At 35.4% G+C, this 20995-nt stretch overlaps 1 protein-coding gene across 1 annotated transcript in view; it reads right to left on the bottom strand.

Moving 5' to 3' along the window:
- The window catches only part of PLPP4 (phospholipid phosphatase 4), a 175928-nt gene extending 156539 nt beyond the window's left edge, over positions 1-19389 (bottom strand). Inside the window, exon 1 of the mRNA XM_031955960.1 lies at positions 18677-19389. Within this exon, the coding sequence (XP_031811820.1) occupies positions 18677-18732 (56 nt within the window). The 5' untranslated portion in view covers positions 18733-19389. The remainder of the gene's footprint in view (positions 1-18676) is intronic.
- Positions 19390-20995: the final 1606 nt, after the last annotated feature.

Here is a 20995-nt window from a genome sequence, read left to right as displayed (position 1 = left end):
TTCCTTGTTATCTCAAAATTCTTTCAGCACAATTACTTGGTCAGACCAAATAGATTGTCCTGATTTCATTCTCCTAAATGATAGTTCTACTTCCCCATGTAGCACATGTTAACAGTACAAATGTACGGCTATTTTCATTGTCATCCCTCTTGTAAAAAAAGAGAGAGAGAGAGAGAGAGAGAGAGAGAGAGAGAGAGAGAGAGAGAGAGAGAGATTTGGATGAACCTGTGAACTTATCAAAATAGATTTTACTTCCAAAACTACAAATTGCATTGCATCTACATCTTTTCATCCTGTGTGACTGGTATCCATGATCTCTCATGAATTCTGCATGGGGCACCTATTCAACTTTCTGAGGCCATACAATAAGGTTTTAATTCCTTGTAGGAATCAGGACAGCAAATGAACTAATCATATATACTTTCTCTTGTTACACAAGTAGGCTATTTCATTTTCAAGTTTTTTTCCAATTATATTCTTATACTTCTTCTTGTGTGGAACTTACATTACAATGTGTTATAGCATATTTCCATTACTTTTTTTTGGTGACCCACAATTTTATGTCTTCAGAGACTCTAATATTTTATATCATATATTGTAATAGTATATGTCGCAAATATCACTAAAAAAATAAACATATCTTTTTCAAGGGATTCTAAAGGAGCCGCCTAATTGCCTAAAAGTGATCTTGCCAAATTTCTTACTCCTATTCAATTCCTAGAACACTTCACTGTCCATATACAAAGTCTAACAAAGGTCAGTGTGAAAATGGGACAGCTCAGTGAGCAGTAGTGGGAGACAGTAAATAGTATCACTTCACATAACAGTGAGGAATAGTTGGAGGATAAAAAAATCAATCCAAATATATATTTTAGTCCAAGAAATATATGTTGTTCAATCACTTTTTTCCCTTGTGTATTTATGTGATTGAATTTCTTTTTTAATGGCTGTGAATTTTATTCAGGAAGACCTATAAATGTGGATTGATATAATCCACAATACCATCTTAGAATAGAATGTAGGATCTCATCATCTACTGGAATACTTCTTCTATTTGAATTCTGTATTGGATTCTCTGTGATTCTTGGAAGTCTTTTTAGTGATAATATAATTCTCCAATTTAAAACTTAGCTCAAGTATAATACTCAGAAGATTGTTAATTGTACCCCTCTTTTTCCTTTGACTGAGCAATGTTATTTGTTATTGTTCAATCATTTCAGCCATGCCTGATTCTTCATGAGTCCATTTAGGGTTTTCTTGACAAGTATATTGGAGCTGTTAGCCTTTTCAACCTCCAGAAGAATCTTTCTGACTGCACGCCTGGTATCTTATCCACTTTGCCATCTAGGTGCCACAAGTAATGTCATAGGATATTATTGTATTAATGAAAAACCTGGAGAAATCATTAACACAATTCAGTAGTATTTTGAATTCTCCCATCTTTTAGGCAATAATGTGACTATAGCATTTGTCTATTATAGAATATTTGAAAATATCTGGCTATTCCCTTCTTATATTTTCATCATTCTCACACAGATTTTGTAAGAAAAAAAAGTTGGCAAATGGATAAGGCAATTAATATTCTCTCATTTCAGGAACAATTTTAAGCATGGTGTTTTTCCCCTTTATTTGGTAGCTTTCCCTCTTTCAGATGTTTTAAGAATTATTTTCTCTATGCCTCTAAGATTATGTCACATCAATCACAGATGTCATCTATATAGACTTTATTTGGTCCAGTTGTTCTTCCTGTTTTCACATCCTCAAGGAGCATATCAGTAACTGCAATGTTGGAATCCAGATGTGATAACTTCATTGTCACTAAAAAAGAAAATAGCTTGTCATTGAAACATTGTCAAATCTTTTCCCATTTTCATCTGTTATTCATTTTTAAAAGTTTATAGAGTGATATCAATTTGTTCTCATGGAAAATTTTTTGAAAATGATTTTATTAATCTCTCAATCACCTCTCATTATTTTATGAAGTGATACTACTTATAACTATTCACCATCTACCATCACAGTTTTTTTTCTAAAGTGAGCTTGAACTGAAAACCAATGTTGTCCTTGGTTGCCATTTATCTTCACTCAGAAAAGAAATCAAGTATTTGCTAACTGGATTTTATTCTGTTGTCTCTTATTATAAATAAGTTAAACTTCTCTTTAAAATGGTAAAAAAAACAAAAAACAAAAAAAAACTTTGCTTTTAGCTATTTGTTTTCCAGAGTCAATAGCTTGTTCAAATTGGTTTGCATGAAGCTGTTGTAACTTCATTCACTGTCACCTTATTTCTCCCCTTTTTCCTAATTTGCTGTTAATGCCAATCTTTGGTCTAACTAATCTATGATCTAACTTTGCAGAGAAGATTCTAAAATGATTACTTTGTATGTAATCAGATATATCCCATTTGTAGTCAATTTTAATTTTTTAATGATTTTAAATGTTCTTTATTTTCAGCACATTTAAATTCTTCTTAAAGAAAGTGTTTGTCACATACAGGCAAGATGCTTCTACCTTATCAACAAACTTTCATATATATCTATTACAGTTTCTGACACATAGCAGGTACTTGAAAAATGCTTGTTGACTGTTTCTTAATCCAAAACATTTATGTTCCATTTTATTTTTCACACTCTTCTTCAATGCCCACCTTTGCATGGAAGAAGTTATCTTGTACAAGAGCACTTGCATTAGAAGGCTTTGTCAAGATTTTCACTGAAATTCTCTACTTCTTCATCCCCTACAGCAAAGTTAATGCATAAACTGCAAATTACCTTCACAGAAATCTCTATGCATGTTATCATCACTGAAAGGTAAGATAACTAAGAGATCTTTGATATAATGCTTTTTGATACTCTTAGCTATATAAAGAAATTTAATTCACAAATACTTTCACTCACCTCTCTATGAATAATCTATAAGCTTTCATTCCATTTAACCACCAATTATTTATCTTCTACTTTCATTTATAACATTAACATCAATAGCTATGTGATTCAATTTTTGTAGTAGTATAACTCATTGGTTAGTGAGTAAATATCTCACATTTAGATGGCTAATAGTAAAATTTACATTTACAGAAAAATTTTAAGTGCTATTATTCTTTTGTCACTCAACTAATGTTACTGCAGGAGTAAAGAATACAGATTTTTTGAAAAAAATATTCTCCATTTCATGGATCACTGTGGCCAAAGAATTTATCTCTCGGTGACCAACATGAAGGTCACATACCTCTCTCTAAAGTTATATATTATCTTTGGACAGGAATTATGGTCTGTTATAGAGTCCATAGTCAAAATTTTTCCATCTTAAATTCTGCTGCTGTCATCTTCAAAAAACTATGATGAGGCATTGAAGTGACCCATTTATGGAGGATAATACAGATTCTAGAACAGAAAAAATAAATGAACTAATAAATTAATATGGTACAATTTTCTCTATATGTGGTTATGTAATATACATGGAAAGAGAGAGAGACAGAGAGAGAGGGAGGGAAAGAGCACTTTCTAATGGAAAGTAACTGTCCAAGCAAACTCCACTTCTTATTACACTTCTCTCCCATCTCGCTTGACAGGATGGAATAATAATAAGCAGGCACAGACCAAAATGTTAAGGACATTATTGGAATCCTGACAGTCATATAAATTAAGACAACACCTTTAAATGCCATAATAGCCCTAAGCTTGCAAAACAAAGATGATAGCTAGCCCTTGCTTCCAAAGTAACACCAACATAGCTGTGCCCTCTTGGATATAGCTGATTAATAGCAACTGCATTCTGAGAATTCAGGTAGTTTTTCCTGGTTTGGCTACCATTCAAGCTGTCCCTGCAGAGCCTGAGGATCGCAAAAGCAAAGAGGTATCCTCCCTGCTCCCCAAATGTTCTGGTTCATATTGCAATATTTTGGGGAGCCCTAGATTGAAGGAGAAAACCACCATCCCTTTCAGATTCCTGGATTTACAACCAACACCACTGTTTCTACTTAGGAATCATAAACCAGCTTTCACTCCATGCCTACAGGCGATGGGAACAGACTTTAATGGCTTCTCTCTAATGTTCAGGACCATTAGGAGAGAACAAATCAGAATGGAGATGAAAACCCAGTCAAAGGAGTCCCTTTGGGCAATCACAAAGTGAAAACTTTACTAAAGCTTGTAGTGAGAGGCACTAAACTTTACTAAAGCTTGTAGTGAGAGGTTGTGGGTTTCTGCATCAGCTTCCAATAAGCAGGTTCAAGTTTCTGGAGAATAATTGAGCAGACAATTATGTGCAAATTTCTTTCCCCTTTTCTCATGGTGGGGGCAGCAGAGTATAGGGGAGAAAACCACTGGAAGTCAGGAGAGTTTGGCTTGAAGCCTGGCTCCACCAGTAACTAGTTATGTAATATTGAGTAAGTTACTTGCTCTAAGTCTGAGATTCCTGCATCTGTAAAATGAGACCATATAAAATGATGACCTCTGACATCCAGTTCTACCATTCTCTGACTCAAACTTTTCACTCCTTAAGATAGACTTTTGATGGTGTTTCATGATTCCACCTGCTCCTTTGAAGATTCTCCTCATATCTAATTTAATTCAGATTTTCATATTATATTGTTGTGAAGTCACATGATAAAATTCAGTTTCTATCTTTTACATATACACATGTACACACACATATGGCTACCCATTCCCCTCTTTACATACACACTTTTAGAATCCTATCCAAAGGCCCTACTGCCTGTTTTCCTTATTCTGACTCTACAGCTTCATAATATCAGAAGGCCTTTAGATTTAGAAAGTACCTTAGTCACATATGAGGTATGTCTCTACCCTCCAGAACTCCCAGACTATCAAAGATGATAAAATAATGCAAAAGTTTCACACATAGTATTCATTTACCATTCTGGACATCAATACACATTCATATATATATATATATACACACATACATATATAGATATATATTATGCATTATATATATACACATTATATATGTGTGTATATAAATGTACATATATACACATTATATATATGTATATATATATATACATATATATAAAGACATATTGTCTTCTATTATGAATTAAGTAGTAAATGAAGAAGAGACCTAGAAGTTCAGAGGAAAGAAAATATATGGAACATTCTGGATAAGATGGAATCTGAGGTGGCTTTGAAAGCAACAGTTGAATTTAAATCAGTGGAAAGGAGATAATCTGAATGATGAATTAAGAACTCATAAAATTACCCTTGAGTTGGACTAGTAGATGGCTTTTTTGACATATTCTCAGTTATCTTTATTGCATTCTTTGTTCAATATTTTTCCATTGCTTTATTACCTCTGAGGAGCTTCCATTTACATTTCCCAGTTTTGAACTATGGTTTTGTTTGCAAAGTAATATCCTGACCTGTCAGTGTCATAATTTCCATCTAGATCTTAAACTAGAGATAGAGGATTCCTGAAGAGGCAAGAGGTATACTTTGTTCTCATCTTCTTTCCAGGATACTGCCAGGAAGTGTAGCTTTCCCATTCAGTCTCAAACCTTTAGAGCTATTCCATTCATGTCTACTTCTTCTTGTTGCACTAGTTGATACCTGCTGTCAAGTTCTTCATATATTTCCTCACTTCTCTCCTAACTACCTCAGCCATCTTGAGGTACTACTCTACTTATCTTCACTGTCAGGTTTCCACATTTGAAATCCATTAAATGTTTAACTTTATCCTATATAGTATTCTGACTAGGACTCTCTGAAATATAGAAATTAGCCTCTACAAAGATAATTTTTATTATCAAGATTTTATAGTACATATTGTAACACAACAATGCCTATTCCATTCATATTTTATTTCTTCAGAGATGAGTGTCTCCTATGAAACACTGATTCACCTAAATATGTTCTTTGGAATCAATAAATGTCAAGGTGGAATGTAATTGTACTTAAAACAAAGTGTCTGATGCAGATGATCATGTGCAAATATCTAATCCCCCGACTTCATTTTAAGGTGCCTGAGGGCAAAATATATCTTAGATATATTTGTATTCACACAGTTTTCATTTATCATTCTGGACATCAATATACATTCAATATATATTAAAATTGTAGCATTTTACAATTGGTGGAAAGAGCTCTCAGATACCTCTAGTTTAGCTTTTACCTCTACCTAAAAAAGAATCAACACCATACTGGATTATTGTTTCCACAAATTCTGCAGATTTCACTAAAATCTTATTCTAATGTTTTATTGCAGATGACAATGATCCATATTTCTCAAAGGCTATACTACTGGAGCACATGTTCTGTAGGAGAATCTTAATGGAAAAGTGGAGAGAATGCAGTACCTCAGGTCAGGAGATCATAAGTTCAAATCCAGTCTTAGATATTCAATAGCTATATGAGTTTTGGCAAGTTGGTTAATATCTCTGTGCCTCAGTTTCTTCATCTGTAAAATAGAAATAAATAATCTACCTCACAGGTTAGTCATGAGAAGAAAATGAGATTATGTTTGTAAAGAATTCTGCAAATCTTAACAAGCTACACAACCATTTTGGAGAGCAATCTGGAATTGTGTCCAAAGAGTTATTAAATTGCCTACATGGTCTATTTCTGAAGGTAACCAGAGAAAAAAGGAAAACAACTTATATATTCTAAAATGTTTATCCCAGCTCTCTTTGCTGTCAAAGAACTTTTAGGATCAGAAATTCATTTCCAGATGAGCTGCTGAAGCCAATTCCCTTTGTTTTTGTTTTTGTTTTTTTTTATATTCAGTGAAAATGGAAAAGAGATAATCACCATCATCTTCCATGTGACTAGTCCTCATATATGTGAAGACTATTAAATTATCCCTTAATCCATTCTTAATCATTTGAACTCCTTATGTTTTTCTTCTAGTTGGCATAGAACATCTAATAGCATCACCTTGACATGTCAAGTTGTCTGAGTTCAGTTTGCACAATGGGGATTTCCATTAACATCTATTGATAGGTATAAGCTTCATCCTCTAAAATAATTCCTTCTCTATAAATCAATGGCAGACTGGAAAGCAACTCATCCATGAACTGAAACAGTAGTTTGTTTTAAAAGAAGCGCAGTTACTAAAGACTAACATTTTTATTAGCTAAAGAATCATTCATAGCAACAAACAAACAAAATCCATGACAGTTGCCAAGACTTTTGTGAGTCCTATGTGGGTCATAAAAGGAATAATCTTTATGATAAGTTGAGATAACATATCCACAAGTTATGAGACTGATTGTTTCTCTAGTAGTTATCATAAGGAAACATCAATTCTTGGAATTTTCTTTACAGTTAACTTTTTACAATGCTAAATAATATTTCAAAAAAAAAGAAGATGTTTCACTAATCACAGAAGCAAAAGGCTTCCAGGGGAGAAGAAGAAAAGATTCATAATACATTTGTTCTAGCATCCATCTAAGGTCTTTGATTGAAAGAACTCAAGAGAATAAATATATTTAAATGAGAAATGTGCCCAGTGTATTCTGTATGATTAGAAATTAAGATATATGCCCTATTAAAAGTCTCACACTGAATATATAAAGAGTATACATAGTGTATATGTCTATATAAATACACACATACATACACATATGTATGTAAATATATTTATATGTATATGTATATGTGTATATATAAACACACACAAACATATATATGAATATATACTGCATATATCACATCTATATAGATGTGTACAAGCCCATTTAACACATATGTATACATATGTGTATATGTAATTTTCCACACCCAAAGTCCCTCACCTTTTCAAATAAGGGAGGAAGATACATTATTTCCTTTCTTAATTAGGACCAAATTTTAATTTCCTACCTTTCACAACCGATTTTCATTGTTGTTGCTATTCTTTCTATTTACATAGCAGTAGTCATTGCTTATATTTTTCCTGATTCTTCTTACTTCAATTTACATGAGTTTACAAAAATCTTCCCGTGCTTCTCTATATTATTCATATTCATGATGTTAAATTATATTCATATTTCAAATTTGATTTAGCCATTCAGTCAGGCAGCTAAATGGTGTGGTAGATAGAGTGCTAGGACAGAAGTCAAGAAGACTCATCTTCCTGAGTTCAAATCTAGTCTCCAATGATAATCAACTACTTGATTCTGGCAAATCACTAAATATTGTCTGCCTCTGTTTCCCCAACTGTAAAATTAGCTAGAAAAGGAAATGACAAACCACTTCAATATCTTTAATAAGAAAACTCATGTTGGGGACCCCACAGAGAGTCATTTGTAACCGAACTTTATGACTGAACAACCAAGGAATTAAAAGTTTCAAAAAGACATTATTCATTAAATAGAGAGGGGGAAAGGAGAGGGTACTATATGCAAGAAAATTTTCTAACGATGTTTTAAGAATTATTTCAGCAGATTAATGTGATGTTTTAAAATGGTTTTATTAAAAGTTGATAATGATAATTAACTAATACTGCTATAAAGAAGCAGTATGGTTTAGTGAATAGGGATTAGCCTTGAATATAAAAAGCATGCTGGAATCTTTGAGTCTCATTTTTGTTAAGTACAGACTGTGTGATCCTGGGCAAATCATTAAACCCCTCTGTGCTCTAGGAAGTACTCAAAGATGATACAATGTACATTTGCAATGATAAGTTAAGAAGAGGTAATTCAATAAATGGAATTTCCTCACCTGGGAGTTCCCTAAACAAATGAAATCACATGTCGATGAGGTGAGCAGATCCAGGAGAACAATGTATACATTAACAGCAAGATTATGTGGTGGTCAAACATGATAGTTTTAGCTCTTCTCAGCAATTTGGTGATCTAGGACAATTCCAATAGATTTGGGATAGAAAATGCCATCTACACCAAGAGAAAGAACTATGGATACTGAATGTGGATCAAAGCATAGTATTTTAACTCCTTCTTGGGGTTTGTTTAGTTTTTTGTTTCCTATGTTTTCTTCCCTTTCGTTCTGATTTTTCTTGCACATCAAAAATATTAAAAATATATTTAAATGTATTGGACATATTTAACCTATATTGGATTGCTTGCTGTTTTGGAGGTGGTAAGAGGGGGAGGGGAAAAATTTGGAACACAAAATCTTGCAGAAATGATTATTGGAAACTATCTTTACACGTATGTGGAAAAATAAAACACAATTGAGAAAAAAATAAAGTCACAAGTCCAATCCCAATTACACATGATCCATATCAGGATATTCCCTTCATTATTATCACTTGCAATCTATCCATGTCTTCTTATCCTGTTCAATCCTTGACCCCTACATTCTTGCAAATAAATAAATAATAAAAAATAAAAAAGCAAATATTATTTAAATGATTCAGCAAACATAGAGGATCTTCCCTTTAATCTTTTAATATTTCATGGCTACAACTGCAATGCTCTGACTAGTCATCTGTTATCCCCTGCTTTTGGCACAGGAAGAAGGATCATACATAATCCCTGACCTCCTGCCTCATAACACTAACCCAATAACAGTGGATAACCAATATCACGGGACAGAAATTTCAAAGATTTGGCCTTTGGTCATCATGGTGGAAATGTCAGTTGCAGGACAGGGGAAGAAAACAAAATAAGAACTGAGAGTTCAAGACAGTATCAGACAGAAAGTCCCCTGCATGAAATTAAGATACTTTGATTTACAAAGCATATTGTGTCTGTTTCCCACAAGTCATTTGTTAATAAAATGGTGAATATAAAATTTTTATTTTAAAAATATGAGCTGACTATTTATGGGAACCTTAAAGTTAATTTTTTTGGTAAAATGAAGAATAATCTTGTAATATAAAGAAATCTCCATTGATTTTTTTTTGCTTTATTTCTAATATCTCTAGATCTCACTTTTAGTGAAATATGCCAGAATTAATTAGTTTGAATTTCATTAAATAATTTTAACATATTAAAGAGATAGTCCTATACTAAAAGGGCACAAATTTTTCCTTTATAAATAGAAAAATGTTTTTAGTGAGTTAAACTGAAGAAAGCTAGTCTGATATCTATAAATTGCAGAATATTCATACCAAAAGAAATCTGAGAAGGGGAGAGAGGCGGGACAAATAAAAAATAAGTGTAGATTGAAAAAAATCTCCATTTCAACCATGCTTAAAACCCTTTGATCCAGTGATACCATTGCTTATGTCAAAGGCATAAAAAGGAAGAAAGGACCTATTTGTAGCAGCTCTTTGTGGTGGCTAAGAATTTGAAATCAAAGAGATACCCATCAATTGGGGAATGACTAAACAAATTGTGGTGTATATTCGTAATGGAATATTATTGTACTGTAAGAAATGGCAAGCCACGTGATTTCAGAAAACCTTAGACTTACATGAATTGATACATAGTGAATTGAACAGAACCACAAGAACGGTTTTTACAATGACAGCAATATTGTTCAGTGAAAAACTATGAATGACAGCTATTCTCAACAATACAATGATTCAAAACAATCTCAAAGGACTAATAATGAAGCATACTATCCAGCTCCAGAGAAAGAACTAATATTGACTGAATACAGTCTGAAGCATATTATTTTTCACTTTTTTTCAATTTTTCTTTTATTCAAGTCTTTGTAACAAATGACTATTATGAAATGTTTTACATAATTGCACATGCATAACCTATATATAATTGCCTACTAACTCAGGGAGTTGGAAAGGAGAGAGGGGAAATAGTACTTAGTATTCAAAACTTTAAATAAAAATATTTTTTAAAGAAAAAAAAAAGAAAAATCTCCATTTCCCAAATGAACTCAATAACTAAGTGCTTAATGAAGTTAAAAACATGTATCATTATGGAAAGAATTCCCTAGTTGAAGAGAAAAGAAAAGGAAAAAACTGGAAGATTGGTAGCAATTGGATTTAGACCAGCATTTTATACCATGTACCACAATAAGCTCAAACCAGATCTATGACCTGAATAAATATTTAAAAGCACTAAAAACACTCCAAATACATAGTTTATATTGTATGTGTATATATGCACATATATATGTATACACACACACACATATATATATATATATAATCTATATATATGCAGATATATAAACATATACATATATATATATATATACATATATATATATATATATATATATATATATATATATAAAGCACCAGTACATGTATATGCAATGCTCCACACTCAAAGTCCCTAAACTCTTTAGAGAAGTAAGGGAAATGCATTTTGTTCTCTCTCCTATGGGGCTATTTGATTATTATAATTATACAACCTGCATATACAATTTTTGTTGTTGTTGCTGTTCTTTCTATTTATATTGTTGTAGTCATTGATTGCATTTATTCCTCGTTTTTCTTACTTCAGTTTCTAGGAATTCACCTAAGTTGTTCAATGCTTCTCTATATTCTTCATTCTCATAATTTTTAGTTATATTCCATTCCATTCATATATCACATTTGGTTTAGCCATTCCCAAATCAATACATATCTATTTTGTTAGGAAAGAAGGAAGGAAGGAAGTAAAGGAAGGAAGGAAGAAAGGAAGGAAGGAAGGAAGGAAGGAAGGAAGGAAGGAAGGAAGGAAGGAAGGAAGGAAAGAAGGAAGGAAGGAAACATTTTAGTGTATATGGACTTTTCTATCATTGATTCTTTGGGGGATATATAGTTAACAATGGGATATCTGGTTCCTAGAGAATGAATGCTTGAATTACTTTTTAGCATTAATATAAATTGCTTTCCATAATGACTGGACATTTAAAGCACAGCTCCAATAATAGTGCATTAAGAATATCTGTATTTTCATCACTCCAAAACTGATAATTCCCAAATTTTGTCATTCTGGCCAATTTTCTAGTTATTAGATGAAATTTCAGAGTTGTGATTTGCATTTATCATATTATTAATGATTTAGTATATCATTTCAAATGCTGTTTATACTTTTATACTTTTTTCTTAATAATGATTTGTTCTTGTTCTTCATCACTTTTTCATAGGAGAGATCTTATACTTTTGTATTAGTTTCCAATAAATTTTGGGTAGCAATATCTTTTATATATATTTTGATTCAAAAATTCCCTTCTATCTCATTAAGAGCTTCCATTTTTTCTACTTACATGATTTGATTTATGCAAAAGCTTTTCAATTTTCATTAATCAGATGCATCTAGTTTGTCTTTTTTGATCATTTCTGTACATTGGGAAATTTTCCTGTAGATGTAGCTGTGAAATATACTTGATAAGCTGATAGAGTTCATGTTATGATAATATTATATCATTGTATAAATACAAGTATACTCATTATTATTAGAGCTATGCATTGTTCCAGACATTGTGGAAAGCAATTTGCAATAATGCTAAGAAAGTGATTCAGATATCCCATTGTTAAGATTATATCCTCATGGCATTCAATGACAAAAAAAAAAAAAAGTACAATAGCACTATATTTTTAGTAGTAAAGACCTTGAAAAAATTATCACCCCAGGATGAAAAAAACTAAAACAATTGTGATATATGAATAGGATGTAATATTATCACATTATAAGTAATGATCAATGTGAGGAATACAGAGAAACATGGGAAGACTTATGTGAACTCTTGCTAATGGAAGAAGCATACAAGCAATGACTGAAACAATGTAAATGGAAAGAACAAAAACAATAGAAATTGGATGTGAAAGGAAGGAAATTATAGCAATCAATCTTGAACCCAAATAAGAAAGGAAACAATGTATCTCCCTCCCTTCTTTGAAGAGGTGAGGGCCTCAAAGGGAGAGCACTGCATATATTGTCAGATGCTGTTAATTTATTGGTTAGTTTTACTGGTTTGCTTTTCTTCTTTTCTTCTTGGCTTTCTGGAAAAGAGAAGGAAGAGGAAGGGGAGAGGGAGAGAAGATTATAACATTACTAAAAGTGAAAAGAAAAGAAAATCTTCATTTCTATACTATCTATCTATGAACTTCTAGCATCTCGAAATCAGGGTTAGAAGGTTAGAAATTTCAAACCAATTTCCCATTTTGTAGAGGAGGGAATAATTCTGAGAGAGAAGTAATTTGCCCAAAGTTGCACAGCAAGTCGATGACAGAGCCAGAAGTAGAGTGAGTCTCCTGAATCCTAAGCCACGTGCTAGCTACTATTTCATAACTGGCTTCAAAATGAAGTCCAACCTTTACAATAACAGCATTTATGTTTGAGATTATCACTCTTCAAAGATTTTTTTATATTTATGTTACATAAATAAGGAGGTTTTTTTAAGGGGGAAAATGGAGACAGCATTGTACATAAAGAACAGTGGCAAATAGGAAGTTCAATCAAAGGACTCAAATTTTCTAGCCAGCTCTGCCATTCACTACCTGTTCTGTCTTGAGTAAGTAACTTATTTGGACATCAGCCACCTTAAATGTCGTATAAAGATTGTTTGGAGAATATGTTCTAAAGTTTCTTCTAGCTCTTAAAAATACAAATTCCTTTGATTCTGCTAAAATGGTAAAGGCCATAAGCAGAAAAAAAAAGTGATGATAGTTTATTATTTGAAATGATAAGATATTGTCATTTCTAGTAGATTTCACCACTAGCTACTAAAAGAAGCAGGAAAACCCATTCACAAAAGCCATTATCTGCATAAATCTCATTTGCCTTTGTAGAATGCAAATCTTAGTTATAATCAGCTGCTGTTCATTGACATTTAGATCTCAGGGTAAAGTTGGCCCCCTATTACTATTCTGAGTTATGCTCATATGCATTTCTAAGTTAAAAGTACAACTGGGGATAATTGGTTCGATCAGGGATTACTAATGAGTTGTGGATGTTTTTGTTCCAATCATTAAGATTGGTAGACTTAGCTCATTAGAACATGAGGCTATTTTGCTACAAGCTACTTTTTCTCACTGACTGCTTAGTGAACAAAGTCCAGGGCTGGTTTTGGAATTTTCAAACCAAAGTCACAGGATGAAAAATGTCATAAAAGTGTATTTTATCATATAATTTAATGTGGATTAGGAATCAAAAGTCTGAGGCTTCTTCCAGAAACAGCTCTGCTACAGGGAAGCACTTAGACAGGGAAAGATTTTGGAAAAGTCCTTCATCTCTTAATTTCCTGATCTTTAAAATAATACTTGCACTGCTCTTTTCAGGGGTTTTTTTTTATAAAAGATCACCTGGGGAGCATCTTCTTCACGTCACCTCACTCTACCTTCCAGTTCCACTGGACATTTCAAACTTCATCTTGGGGACCTAGAATCTTAACTGCTAAGAGTTTGCCTTATTCTGGAAAGATGCACATCAAATCCACATTACCATTCCTGAAGAGTAAACCAATGATTCCATGTACCAACTAGGCAAATTCCCAGACTAAAATACACTTACCCTGGCCACTATTCTGGCCTTCTATATTCTGACATATATTAGAGTATATATTCCTCAAGGGATTTATATACATGAAAATTTAACTTTTCATTCATTCATATATTTACCTTATACCAGGTAAGGTGTTATTATTAATGCTTCATCATCTCCAATTTTTTTCCAGTCATCCCCATTCTTGGTTATTCAAAAAGAAAATTGATTAGTAGATTGAAACTGAAATACTTGCTCCGTCCAAAACTGCCAGATTCTATTAAAAATGATTATCTTCTGGTAGCCCAATTTGTTACAGGTTATGCTATTTCTATATTTGGCCCATGCCCATTAATATAGTGTTTTTTCTACTACATACTTCAGCCAGAAAAGACCCAGAAGGGACGTTAGAGGTCATGTGCTCTAAACACATTTCTTTCTTTCTTTCTTTTTTTGAGAGGTAAGAAAACTGAAGCCCAGACATTAAGTGACTTGTCTAGGCTCTCCCACTTGGTAGAGCCAATAATATATCTCAGACCGGAACCTGGATCTCCTGAGTCTTAATGCAGTACTCTTGGAATTCTTTAAATATTTACTTCATCAAGACCTTTACAGGGACTGCAGGTTTTTAGAGTGGAAAACACCTCAGAGAGCAACTAGTCATTTTCCAAGTTTATGTTGAGTATTTTCAAAGGGAAAAGAAAGCAGAAGTTGTTCTGAAAGCCTTGGCATTATGGGAATTTGTCTTACCTGCTTAAGGAAATGTAATTTAAGGTTCTTCTGGGATACACAGTTTTCAAGTGGTTGTCATTAAATTGTTTCAGTCATGTCTTATTCTTTGTGACTTCATTTGGGGTTTCTTGGCAAAGACACTGGAATAGTTTGCCACTTCCTTGCTTATTTCACAGATGAGGAACTGGGACAAAGAAGAAACTGACTTGCCTGAGATCACATAGCTAGTAAGTGTCTGAGATTAGGTTTAAATTCAAAGATGAGACTTTGGGAAAACAGGCTTACCTCTATCCACTATACCACCTAAGTGCCCACCTATGAAATAGGGCCCCCTATTTCAAAATGCACGAACTAAGAACTGAGTAATGAATCTCATGATGTGGCTACATGTATTCAAATTCATACAATTTGGGCATCATAATTATGTAAAATATGGTAATTGCTTTCAGCCCAATGGAAATACGTAGTATGAATTCAAATAATAGAACTACTTCAAGAAGCTCATTATTTGTACTAATTGGGACCTAACCATATTCCCTAATTGCTTGCACACTGAGCCTTTCAGAATCAGATTTTGTCAGGTTGTTTATTCTCATTCCTGGAAATTGAGATAACAAGATGGGATGGGAAATAGTGGAGTTAAAAGACTGGAATTTGGATGCTGACTCTACTATTATATTTCCCCTCTCTGGGCCTCAGTTTCCTCATCTGTAAAGTGGAACTGAACTCAATAACCTCTAAGATTTTATGTCAGTTTTCAACTTATGAACCTATGATTAGAAATTAATCCATTAATCATAAATATGCTCATGAATTTAGCCACTATCCTTGCCCTAAGTATAAGCCCTCCTAAAGCAGAGGAGAAGAATACAAAGGGAGTAAGCATATATTAAGAAACTACTATGTATACATTTTGCTTTGTTCCTGTATATAGCTAGCTTCCTATATATTTGTTTTCATGTTGTAGATTATAAAGGGATTTGAGAATAGAGACAGTCTTTTGTCTTTTTTGCTATGTCCCTAGCATTAAACACAGTACCTGGCACAAAGTAGGTGCTTAATCAACTGATTGATTCTACTTCCCACTCACCATATAACTTACAGACATTATCTCAGATGATCCTCAAAACAACTCTATGAACTGTGTTAAGTTGAATTAAACTCAATTTGTTCCTATCCACTTTTCAAACAGCAAGGAGAGGTTGCCTTTTGAGAGTTGAGGGGCCACAAGTATCACATATGACTACAAAATTCCATTAAATTTAAGAGCATTAAATCTTCAACACCATGGCATGACCTCATCCAAGGTTTCATCTCTAAACAGAAAAGGTAAGCCTTCATTGATAAATGCCCATTAATATGAGGAAGTTTGGAAGGAAGACTAGCTGCCTGAATGGGTTTAATGTTACTATCTTTCAGGAAACATAAGGCATACAAAACCTTAATAGATAAAATGGTAAATCCATTGATAGACTTTTTTTTTGGTAAAAGATTCATATCACAACATCTGGGGAGAAATCTGAAAGCAGACTTGCAAATGGAATTTCAAATGACTTAATACTGCTTCCCATGAAGCATTTGATCATCCCCAATTCCCAAAAGATCAAACCAAAAGGTCAAAGGAATAGTAAACTTAAGGCTACTTTGATTCAACTGACATGCAGGCATTCAATACTTATTTCCCTATCATACAATATTTTATAGTTTTCATCCAATGAACATTTCATTAAGCAGGACAAAAAGAAAATACTAACAATTTTTATTTAATTAAAATGAAATCACAGCCTTTTAGTTCCTGTTTTTAATGTAAGGAAGATGGGGAGGGAGCAGGGGAAAGAGTTTTTTAAAGATTTAGCACAGGCAGTAAGGTCAGATGGAAAGTTCTCTTTTTTTTGTTGCCAGTGAATGAGACTAGTGTTAGAATTGAAGAAGGAAGAAGAGGAGGGATTTCCTTGCATCTGGGAGAGTTCATTGCCCTCTGTGGATGGTGGGGATAAATACTCAGGGTGAATTTCATTCCTCACCAAAAAAGAATTTAAGATCAGGACATTTCATTTCTATGCCAGTGCACTGCAAATGAAAGATATTAGTTGAAGTTACATAAAAGAAGTAAAATTCTCTGGATGTTATGTTTTTGATATTTTACAGCAAAAGGGGAGGATAGATAGAGAGATGTGAGTATACTGGAGTGCTGGAAACACACTAACTCCTGAAAGTTCACTCATTTCTAGTTGATCATTTTCTAAGATTATGCACTTAAAATAGAAGTAAAAAGTAAACCACAGGTTGAAGGAAAACATTGGAGCAATAGGAAATTGGAGCAGGGGGTAGTGGTGTTTTGGCTACATTTCCTGGAAGCAAAAATCCAGTTCTGGGAAGGCTGACATGACGGTTTACTGCCTAATGGGGGAGCGTTGCACAGGTGGTGGGATGCGACTTGCCATGTGTTTGGTCATCTGAGATTGACCAGCTTTGTTATGCCACAGTTGCTGAGGAAGCTCCAGGAGCTCATCGATGAAAGGTCTAGGCATTCAATAGTTCACTGTAGCCTAGATAAATGAGCTAAACACAATCAGGGTTCTGGTGACAATTTAAGAAACTCCAAGGAGGTCAACGCCAGAAATGACATGTTCCTCTCCCTAAGGTTTCCCCGACACTGCATTGAGCTGAGTCAAAAAGCACCTAAAAAGCTCAAGTCACTCTTCAGTTATCATCTGATTTTTCTTCTGTTTCCCTTACACTTAGACCACTGCACAATAATTCCCCCATGAACTTCAGAGACTTCACAGTCCAAAGGCATGGGTGACCAATGGAGGAATTGTTTCTTAACTGGCAACAGTTTTCCTTGCTGAAAAAACGTCTCCAAACCCCTCAAAAACAAAAACAAAACCCTATGTCAAAGGGCTTTTTTGGAAACACAGATTAAAGAGAGTACAACAGTAACAACACAGACAATACAGAAAGGCAGATACGGACACAGTCAACCTCTGTCAGGTAACTAATTCATCTCCATCTGCATGTTTTGTTTTGTTTTGTTTTGTTTTAAATTTGTTCTAAAATCACAGACCTTCAGGAATGAAAACCGAGAGACTAAACCTTTCATTCCGAGACAAAAGCCTTCATCTCGCTGCGATATCCCTTTGCAGATCTTGCTCATCCAGCATAAGTGAGCAATAGGACAGAGACCAAGTGCGCTAAAATCCGAGTTGGACCAGTATCTCCAAGTGTCTTGTGGAAGCAGGGATAGCAGAAGATGCCAGTATCTCTAAGTGTCTTGTGGAAGCAAGAACAGCAGGAGATAGAGCCACTGCGTTCAGCCTCCATCTGCCTCCCTTGGAGAGCCCCCAGCCAGGACGAGGACGTGCTGATCTCAGCTGTGGAAGCCCTAGTTCTGACTCAGTTTACCCCTGAGCACGCGTGCGCGCAGCACCCACACACATACACACTCATACACACATATAAACCCGCACACAGGAACTTAGGGTTCCAGAGAAAGCAGAGTACCCAAGACTCTTAGTAATTCTCTAAACACCCCAAGAGTAGAAAGCGGACGCCCAAGAGACACTCCGGAACCAGGGCTGGTAACGGTGGGAAGAAAGTTGAGCCCTAGACCCAGGTTGCGTTCATCCCTCCACGCCCTACCCACGTTTACCAGGTACTTACACAAAGACCCCAAAAAGGAGTACTCGGACCCCGATCTCGATGGCCAGTTCCCGCATGGTGAGTCGGAGTGTTGAGCCAAACCCAAGCAGTGCGCCCCTTTCCCGCAACTGGACCTCACACCAAGCTACCCCTCTCTTTAAAAGAAACCGGTTGGAGACTCAGCCGCACCACGGACTTGGATGGGGGGGTTGGGGGGTTGGGGGGGAGGGCGGGAGGAGAGAGAGGGGGGCAGGGCTCAGCCTAAACCAGCGGCCCTCCAAAGGGCCCCCAGCGAGGAGAGCTCTCCCTGCCCCTCCTCCTCGCCCATTTCCCAGCAGCGGACCCAGCCGCCTCTGGAGCCGCAGCTGGAGCCGCCTCTGGTAGCTGCCTGGAGGGGCAGGCGCTCTCCCAGGTAGCGGAGCTGCTGGCGGCGGCGTCGCGGTCCCCGCTGCCGCTGCTGCTACGCTGCCTCTCCTGCTGCTGCTGATGCTCCCTCTTGCTCTGGATTCGCCTGCGCCCAAGCGCGGAGACCGGTGGGGGAGGGCTGCCTCTCTCTCTCTCGCTGTCAATTGGAAAAATAACTTCTTGTCTTCCACAGCTGTGATTTATTTATCTGGAGAGGGGAAAATCCAGGGATGCCGCTGTCTCCTGAGCTTTCAGTTCTTTTCCCTGGCTAGTTTGGCTGGCAGCTCAGCCCTTCCCTCCCCAGAGAAACAAATAAGCTCTCTTTTCTCTTTACCGGTCTCTCTTAAAACCCGAGAGACACACACACACAGAGACACAGAGACAGAGACAGAGTTTTGTCGATTTGGAGTCCAGACACTACACACTGGCTTTTTCCTGCGCTTTCATATTATTTGTCACTCCCACAACTCTAGCACCTTAAATTCATCCCTTTTTGCCTTGAGAATTTCTGCCAAGATTATCTCTCCAAAAAACAACTTCTTGCCTCTTGCACGTTCCATATCTTCCATAGACTGGGCTAAGAATTAGGGGGTGGGCAGCATTCCTTACTATCTTGAAAACGCTAGTGTGCTAACGTAAATAATGCAATCCAGATTCCCCCTCCCCCCACCTCCAACTCTCAAACTGCTAAGGTTTTCTTTATTTGTTTTTTTTTTCCCGATCTAGGGAAGAAAGGGTATTCCTTGTGCTTTCTAAGGAAGGATATCATATCATCAAGGAGGCACTAAGCAAAACCTAGTTGCTTCCAAATGAGGTTCATATGATTGGGATTCACTGGTGGATGAGTGTCAAAGAGCTTGTCACCAATTGAAGAGAGGCCTGAAACGTGATGAATTCTCAGAATTATCTGATATCCATCACTTGTCATACACTTACCAGGTTATAAATTCAGAATAGAGGCCTAAATTCCTACCTACTTTACACTAGTAGGATTTTAAAAGAGCACAGAGAAAGGACCCAGAACTCTATTCCCTGATGTTGACCTAAATGGGTATGGGAACTTAAGTGACTTTCCTTTTCTGGGTCTCAGTTTCCTCTTCTGTAACATAAAAGTGTTGTATGTGATATTCTTTAAAGTCCCTACTATGTCTAACATTCTGTATTTTTTTCCGATTGGAATTTTACACTTCTCACTAACTGACCCAAGTGTCAAAGTTAATATTAATCAAACACTAACATGAAAAAACACACACACACACACACAGACCAGTTACTCTTCATTGAGTATCATTTCTGAAGTGGGATGCTGTGGGTAAATAAAAAATGTGAGATAGCTTTACCAAAGGTAACTAGTGCAGGTCTCTCTGTCCTCTCCCTCTCTTTCCCTCTTTCCCTCTCCCTATCTCTGAAATATTCTCTCTCATTCATTCTCATTCTCTCTCTCTCTCTCTCTCTCTCTCTCTCTCTCTCTCTCTCTCTCTCTTTCTTTCTCTCTCTATCTCTCCATGTTTCCATCTGTCTCTGTGTCTCTCACACACACACATCACTGTCAAGAAATGTGTATTAGTCAAATAATTTGTACAAAGTGATACTGCAATTATTCTTGGAATTGGGAGACCTACTGTCTAGTCCTTGTTCTGCCATTAATAGAAGTGTGGCCTTTGACAAGTGACCTTCCTAAGCTATAGTTTCTCATCTTTAGAACGTAAAATTTTAAACTAAATAATATTTTTGGGTCTTTCCAGCCTGAAAATTCTATGGTCCCAACTAGATAATTTCAGTTAGCAGTGATTAATATACATATTTAGAAGCTAATTAATCCTCTCCTGAACTAATTACAATAACTGTTTTACTAGTATTCCTAATTCACCTCTCCCTCCTCTCCCCCAGCTTCCCATTCATCCTGGACATACTATAATATTAACTTCCTACAGT

The sequence above is a fragment of the Sarcophilus harrisii genome, chromosome 2, assembly GCF_902635505.1.
Source record: "Sarcophilus harrisii chromosome 2, mSarHar1.11, whole genome shotgun sequence".
Lineage (NCBI taxonomy): Eukaryota > Metazoa > Chordata > Mammalia > Dasyuromorphia > Dasyuridae > Sarcophilus > Sarcophilus harrisii.
The sequence above is the reverse complement of the archived record's forward strand: the minus strand, read 5'-3'. Positions and strand labels throughout refer to the sequence as shown.